Genomic DNA, 8,764 nt, shown 5'->3' on the forward strand with positions numbered 1-8,764 from the left:
AATGCCTTTGAGATTCATTTATAAATCAATAGTTGCTTCCTTTTTTTGCTGAGTACTATTATATTCCAACTCTGGGCTCGGTCGTATGTCTAGTTCTGTCCAAAAGGATAATAGAAAGCACAAAAGTATTTTGCATTGCAGCTGCCCTTTCTTGTCTCCATTAAAATCTTGAGGCCACGATGTGAATGAGTGCAAGCTGGTCTTCTAAGGCATAAGAAGCAATAGTGTGCTGGTAAATATTTAAGAATTGGTTCTAGGTGCAGCGGGGTTAGGGCACAGGAGGGCCCTGACTTGTAGTGTTTCCTTGTGTCTGTGATCTAAATACTCATACCATGGTCGATTTCAAGCCACCAACAGGTTATCCCCCACCTTAATAATCAGCTCTCAAGGACTGATTTAAGCAGCTTCAGCTAACCACAAATGAGAGGCCATATGGAGAAAACTGAGGTTCCTTGGCTAATTGCAAGCTCCAATGGGCAACTTGCCAGCCACCAAGTATGTGAGTGAGGTCATTGTTAATCTTCCAGTTTCCAGACTCACCAGGCAGTATAGCAGAGATCAGACTTGCTGGCCCAGACCAGAAAAAGAACCCAGTGGGTTTGTGATTAAATATAAAATGCATGTTGTTTTATTTATTTAAGTACTTGTGTTTGTTTGTTTTATGAGTCAATAATTTTAATATACTACAATCAGGTATACATAAGGTTCAGCAGAGACACAATAATACTTACACTAAAAAAGAATTTTTTTCTTTCAAGTTTTTATTTAAATTCCAGTCACTTAACATACAGTATAATATAGTTTCTGTTGTAGGATTTAGTGATTCATCCTTATATACAACACCCAGTGCTCATTCCAACTGGTGCCCTCCTCAATGCCCATCACCCACTTTCCCCTCTTTCCCACGCCCATCAATCTTCAGTTTATTTTCAGTGTCCAAGAATCTCTTATGGTTTGCCTCCTTCCCTCTCTGCAATTTTTCCCCCTCCCCTCCCCCATGGTCTTCTGTTAAGTTTCTCAGGATCCACAGAAGAGTGAAAACATACGGTATCTGTCTTTCTCTGTATGAGTTACTTCACTTGGCATAACACTCCCCAGTTCCATCGACGTTGCTACAAAAAGACAGATTTCATTCTTTCTCATTGCCAAGTAGTATTCCATTGTGTATATAAACCACAATTTCTTTATCCATTCATCAGTTGATGGACATTTAGGCTCTTTCCATAATTTGGCTATTTTTGAAAGTGCTGCTATAAACATTGGAGTACAAGTGCCCCTATGCATCAGCACTCCTGTATCTCTTGGGTAAATTCCTAGCAGTCATACTGCTGGGTCATAGGGTAGATCTATTTTTAATTTTTGAGGAACCTCCACACTGTTTTCCAGAGCAGCTACACTAGTTTGCATTCCCACCAACAGTGCAAGAGAGTTCCCTTTTCTCCACATCCTCTCCAGCATCTATAGTCTCCTGATTTGTTCATTTTAGCCACTCTGACTGGCATGAGGTGGTATCTCAGTGTGGTTTTGATTTGTATTTCCCTGATAAGGAGTGACGTTGAGCATCTTTTCATGTGCCTGTTGGCCATCTGGATGTCTTCTTCACAGAAGTACCTATTTATGTCTTCTGCCCATTTCTTCACTGGATTATTTGGGTTTTTTGGGTGTGGAGTTTGGTGAGTTCTTTATAGATTTTGGATACAAGCCCTTTGTTCAATATGTCATTTGCAAATATCTTTTCCCATTCAGTGAGTTGCCTTTTAGTTTTGTTTATTGTTTCCTTTGCAGTGCAGAAGCTTTTTATCTTCATGAGGTCCCAGTAGTTCATTTTTGCTTTTAATTCCCTTGCCTTTGGAGCCGTGTCAAGTAAGAAATTGCTACGGCTGAGGTCAGAGAGGTTTTTTCCTGCTTTTTCCTCTAGGGTTTTGATGGTTTCCTGTCTCACATTCAGGTCCTTTATCCATTTTGAGTTTATTTTTGTGTTTGGTGTCAGAAAGTGGTCTAGTTTCATCCTTCTGCATGTTGCTGTCCAGTTCTCCCAGCACCATTTGTTAAAGAGGCTGTCTTGTTTCCATTGGATATTCTTTCCTGCTTTGTCAAAGATTAGTTGGCCATACGTTTGTGGGTCCAATTCTGCAGTCTCTACTCTATTCCATTGGTCTATGTGTCTGTGTTTGTGCCAATACCATGCTGTCTGGATGATTACAGCTTTGTAGTAGAGGCTAAAGTCTGGGATTGTGATGCCTCCTGCTTTGGTCTTCTTCTTCAATATTACTTTGGCTATTTAGGGTCTTTTGTGGTTCCATACAAATTTTAGGATTGCTTGTTCTAGCATCGAGAAGAATGCTGATGGAATTTTGATTGGGATTGCATTGAATGTGGAGATTGCAATTAATTACAAATATAAGCAACATTATTGCTAAGAATGTGGTAATTGCAGGGGACTTTAATACTCCAATTACAACAATGGATAGATCATCTAGACACAGAATCAATAAGGACACAAGAGCCCTGAATGATACATTGGATCAGATGGACTTGAGAGATATACTTAGAATTCTGCATCACAAAGCAACAGAATATACTTTCTTCTCGAGTGCACGTGGAACATTCTCCAAGATAGATCACATACTGGGTCACAAAACAGCCCTTCATAAGTATACAAGAATTGAGATCATACCATGCACACTTTCAGACCAATGCTATGAAACTTGAAATGAACCACAGGAAAAAAGTCTGGAAGACCTCCAAAAACATGGAGGTTAAGGAATATGCTACTAAAGAATCAATTGGTCAACCAAGAAATTAGAGAAGAAATTTAAAAGTACAGGGAAACAAATGAAAATGAAAATACAACAATCCAAACGCTTTGGGATGCAGCAAAGGCAGTCCTGAGAGGAAAATACATTGCAATCCAGGCCTATCTCAAGAAACAAGAAAAATACCAAATACAAAATCTAACAGCACACCTAAAGGAAATAGAAGCAGAACAGCGAAGACACCCCAAACACAGCAGAAGAGAAATAATAAAGATCAGAACAGAAATAAACAATATAAAATCTAAAAAAACAGTAGAGCATATCAATGAAACCAAGAGTTGTTTTTTTGAAAAAACAAAATTGATAAACCTCTAGCCAGGCTTCTCAAAAAGAAAAGGGAGATGACCCAAATAGATAAAATCATGAATGAAAATGGAATTATTACAACCAATCAGTCAGAAATACAAGCAATTATGGGAATACTATGAAAAATTACATGCCAACACACTGGACAACCTGGAAGAAATGGACAAATTCCTAAGCACCCACACACTTCCAAAACTCAAACAGAAAGAAATAGAAAACCTGAACAGACCCATAACCAGCAAAGAAATTGAATCAGTTATCAAAAATCTCCCAACAAATAAGAGTCCAGAACCAGAAGGCTTCCCTGGGGAATTGTACCAGACGTTTAAAGCAGAGATAATACCAATCCTTCTCAAGCTGTTCCAAAAAATAGAAAAGGAAGGAAACTTCCAGACTGATTCTATGAAGCCAGCATTACCTTGATTCCTAAACCAGACAGAGACCCAGTAAAAAAAATAGAACTACAGGCCAATATCCCTGATGAATATGGATGCAAAAATTCTCAAGAAGATACTAGCAAATCGAATTCAACAGAATATAAAGAGAATTATTCACCATGATCAAGTGGGATTCATTCCTGGCCTGCAGAGCTGGTCAGTATTCACAAATCAATCAATGTGATACATCACATTAATAAAAGATAACCATATGATCCTGTCAATCGATGCAGAAAAAGCCTTTGACAAAATTCAGCACCCTTTCTTAATAAAAACCCTCGAGAAAGTCGGGATAGAAGGAACATACTTAACATCATAAAAGCCATTTATGAAAAACCCACAGCTCATATCATCCTCAATGGGGAAAAACTGAGAGCTTTCCCCCTGAGATCAGGAACACGAAAGGGATGTCCACTCTCACCGCTGTTGTTTAAAGTAGTGTTGGATCCTAGCATTAGCAATCAAACAACAAAAGGAAATCACAGGCATCAAAATTGGCAAAGATGAAGTCAAGCTTTCCCTTTTTGCAGATGACATGATATTATACATCGAAAACCCGATAGGCTCCACCAAAAGTCTGCTAGAACTGATATATGAACTCAGCAAAGTTGCAGGATACAAAATCAATGTACAGAAATCAGTTGCATTCTTATACACTAATAATGAAGCAACAGAAAGACAAACTGATCCCATTCACAATTGCACCAAGAAGCATAAAATACCTAGGAATAAACCTAACCAAAGATCTAAAAGGTCTGTATGCAAAAAACTATACAAAGCTTATGAAGGAAATTGAAGATACAAAGAAATTGGAAAATATTCTGTGCTCATGGATTGGAAGAATAAATATTGCTAAAATGTCAAATGTTCTCCTTAATACTCATGAGCCATTTAAATTATCCCACCATGCGGCTCCCCTCCTGTAACCCTCAGTTTGTTCTCTACAGTTAAGAGTCCCTTTTATGGTTTGCCTCTCTCCTTTTTTCCCCCCTCCATATTCATTTGTTTTGTTTCTTACATTCCACATGAGTGAAATCCTATGTTACTGTCCAGTTTTTCCAGCATCATTTGTTGAAGGGACTTTTTTTCCATTGGATATTTTTTCCTGCTTTGTCAGAGATAAGTTGACCAAAACATTCTACACCTTTAATGCAGTCTCTCTCAAAATACCAACAGAATTTTTCACAGAGTTTAAACAGTCCTAAAATTTGTGTGGAACCACAAAAGACCCCAAATAGCCAAAGCAATCTTGAGAAAGAAAAGCAAAGCTGGAGGCCTCACAATTCCAGATTTCAAGGTTATATTTCAAAGCTAAAGTGATCAAGACAATGTGGTACTGGCTCAAAAACAGACAGGTAGATCAATGGAACAGAATGGACTTACAACTAAATTCTTGTTTTAAATTAATAAATTTGGGGATGGTTTGATACCACTTCTACTTCTCTGCCACATCACTAAAATTCTGGCAGGAGTTTCATCTTTTACTGCTCTGATCCTGTGGTACCCTTTATGCCTTCAACTCTTACTGGTTTCCATTCCCTTGTCTTGTCCTTCAGGATAAGGGTGGCAAAAGTTCCTGCTGATGGTCCTCCTATATGTCATTTAATTCTGCCAGGACTTGTAGGAATAGTTGTTCCTTATATTCAAAATATCTGCCAAATGTGTTTTCTGTTTCCTTCTGAGACCTTAATTAGTATACTTCCATTTTCATCAGCAAGGCAGAGTTAAAAGGAAAAAAAAATGCTATCAACAATGTAATTACTGCATTAATATTTATTGCATATTTTAAAAGTTTTTGGCAATGTATAAAAATATATAAAAAGTAGTGAAGTTTAAAAGATCATTATCATGTTTGACATTGGACAAATGAACCAGTAAGTCTGAAGTTCTAAGACCTTAGCTAATAAGTATTAATATGGTTCTAAAAGGTTATGTGTCTATATCTAAAAAACAGCTTGTACTAGGATGTAGCATGCAGAGTTAATTTCTATGCATATAGCCACTAACTTTAATGTCTTATAATTAAAATACTGAATCCAGAATGATGACAGTTGCAAGCCTTCTGTTTTCTGTTAAATGGCTGTTTTTTTCTTCATTGTTAGAATACATTTAATCTTTCTGTTACAAGGCCTTTTTCATAATGCAAATCACAGGGAGAGGTATATAAGAAAATCTTTGGCTAGCAAATGAAACAATAATAATAGATTTTTTTAACTTTACTATGTGATGAGCATGAATCTCATGTTTCCATTTCTGCTTTCTAAGAAATAGGAAAGGATAGATTTCAGAGTTGGTCATCAAATAATTTTGTCACTTTGTACATTGGCATATTTTAAGTACATATGGAACTTTTAAACCTTTTCTGTGAATAATGAAGAATTCATTATAATCAATTTATTCTACTTAAAAATAAGTAAACTTGGAAAATGAATATACAGACAGTCCCCAACTTATGATGATTTGACCTATCAATTCTTTTTTACTTTACAATGATGTGAAAGCAATAAGCATTCAACAGAAACTGTACTTTGAATTTTGAATTTTGATCATGTTCTGGTATGATACTTTCTCATGATCCTGGCATCCACAGCTCCTAGTCAGCCACATGATCATGACGGTAAACAAACAATATACTTACCACCATTTTTTACCCATACAAGCATTCTGTTTGTCACTTTTGGTACAGTATTCGAGAAATTATATGAAATATTGAATATTTTATTAATGAAATAAACTTTGTATTAGATTATTTTGCCCAGTTGTAGGCTTATGTAAGTGTTCTAAGCACATTTAAGGTAGCCTAAGCTGAGTTATGATGTTCAACAGGTTGGGTGTATTAAATGCATTTTCAGCTTACGACGGGTTTGTCAGGATGTAACTCCATTATACTTTGAGGAAGGTCTGCATATGCTACTGATATACTAAATATCTAGAAAAAGGTTTGTAATGAGTATAAATGCATATTAAATAATCTAAAGGAAAATAGAAAAATGTTACTGTAGCCTATTACTAGATAGGGAAAATTATAAATAACCAAATACAGTTGATCCTTGAGCAATGTGGGTATTATGAGGCACCAACCCCATGCATAGTTGAAAATCCAGGTATAACTTTTGACTCCCTCAAAACTGAACTCCTAAGTTTGATTGGAAGACTTACCTGTAACAGGAACAGTCAATTAGCACGTATTTTATATGTTATACATATTATGTGCTGTATTCTTACAATAAAGTAAGTTTAAGAAAAGAAAGTGTTATTAAGAAAATCATAAAAAATAAATTTATAGTATAATACTGTATTTATTTTTAAAAATTAACATATGATTGGGCCCATACACTTCAAACCCATGTTGTTCAGGAATCAACTGTCTATACAACCAAATTATGAATGACCAAAATATTCAGTATGGAAAGAAAATATAAACTAACAAACATACATTAATGAGGTTAAATCTGTGTTGTAAAACACATTTCTTTCTACTATGTCAATATATGGAAAAATGCTATTAATAAGTTGAAGGTATCAGAAGCTCAGTTTGCTTATATATTTTGTTTGCAAGCTATAAAAATGTCATGTGTTCGGGTTGAAGAGAATCATAAGTTTAGTAACATGAGTAGCATTTTATGTAGATTAGAGTCTCTAAGTTTATAAATATTTAAAAGGATTACCAAATATTTTCAAGATAATTTATACTTTAGAATCATAAGCAATGGAAAATGGGTTAAAATTATATTCAGTATTAAACCAAGAACTGATTTTATGCAATACCCTTGCACTTAGTACAAAACTCCAATTCCATAATTCAGTAACCCATATCATTAGCAAAGATAATTGGCATGATGCTGTGATCCAGTAGAGTCTCTTCATTCCCACTCAGGATTATATTCCTTCATGGTCATCCCTAGTTTTTCCAGGAGTTCACATGACGGTTTCTCAGCTTTCGCATGGCTGATTTAACATCTTCATTCCTTAGAGAGTAGATGATGGGATTCAACAGGGGCGTACAAACAGTGTAGAACACAGAAAGGAACTTATCCACAGAAAGTCTGCTAAAAGGCCATATATAGAAGTAAATGCAAGGCCCAAAGAAAAGAATCACCACTGTGATGTGAGCAGTTAATGTAGAAAGTGCCTTGGATGACCCACTGGAGGACCGGCGACGAACAGTGATCAAAATGATGGTGTAGGAAATAATTAAAGCCAGAAAACAGCCCAATGATATCAGGCCACTGTTAGTTAGGGTCATAATTTCCATTTCATAAATATCCATACAAGCCAGCTCTATCACTAGGGGAAGGTCACAAAAGAAGCTATCTACCTCATTGGGGCCACAGAATGGCAAATCCACTGTAAAAGCCAAGTGACTCACAGAATGAAGAATACCCACAGCCCAGGAAATAAATACGAAAATTATACATAGTCTCCGATTCATAATTGTGCTATAATGTAGGGGCTTCCAGATGGCTATAAATCTGTCATATGCCATAGCTACAAGCAACATCATCTCACTCCCAACAAAACTGTGAAGAAGGAATATCTGGGCCATGCAGCCCTCAAAGGAGATAGTCTTATGCTCAACAAGGAAGTCCACAAGCATCTTGGGGGTGGCAAAATTAGATTGGCAGATATCAATAAAAGAAAGGTTGCTGAGTAGGAAGTACATAGGAGAGTTCAAATGTGAGTCAGAGGAAATTATGACAATAATCATGATGTTGCCCAGCACTGATGTCACATACACTAAAGAGAAGATGGCAAAAAAGAAAAGCTGAAGTTCCCAAGAGTTAGACAGTCCCAGAAGCACAAACTCAGATACCACTGATTCATTTGTGTGAGCCATATAGCCACTCTCCTGTTACCTAAGTAAAAGAAAATCAGAAAAATATAACAGTTGTTGCATTATATCTAGTATATAGACAAAAAAATATAAGATTTCAATTAAAAGTCAATTTAGTTTAATGAAACTATTAATAATCAGTTGACTAATATTTAACATCTGTGATGGCTATGGAAAGTAAAGTATGAAAAAAAAGGTACGTTGTGGATCCTATCATGATTTGGTAGATACACATATTAAAAAATAAAAATATTAAGTCTAAAACAAACAAATGCAAATGATACGATAATATAACAAATATTAGTGTAAGATGAAAGAAATTATGCCAGAATGGTGAGATAAGCTGTCATGAAATAGATAAAATTTAAGCT

General features: G+C 35.9%; 1 protein-coding gene across 1 annotated transcript; it reads right to left on the minus strand.

The window, feature by feature from the left end:
• Positions 1 to 7,147: 7,147 nt before the first annotated feature.
• LOC106969869 (olfactory receptor 4K1) lies at positions 7,148 to 8,396 on the minus strand. The gene has a single exon (XM_015066397.3). It carries the CDS (start codon positions 8,394 to 8,396, stop codon positions 7,461 to 7,463), a length of 936 nt encoding a protein of 311 aa, XP_014921883.1. The 3' UTR covers positions 7,148 to 7,460.
• Positions 8,397 to 8,764: the final 368 nt, after the last annotated feature.

The sequence above is a fragment of the Acinonyx jubatus genome, chromosome B3 (assembly GCF_027475565.1).
Source record: "Acinonyx jubatus isolate Ajub_Pintada_27869175 chromosome B3, VMU_Ajub_asm_v1.0, whole genome shotgun sequence".
NCBI lineage: Eukaryota > Metazoa > Chordata > Mammalia > Carnivora > Felidae > Acinonyx > Acinonyx jubatus.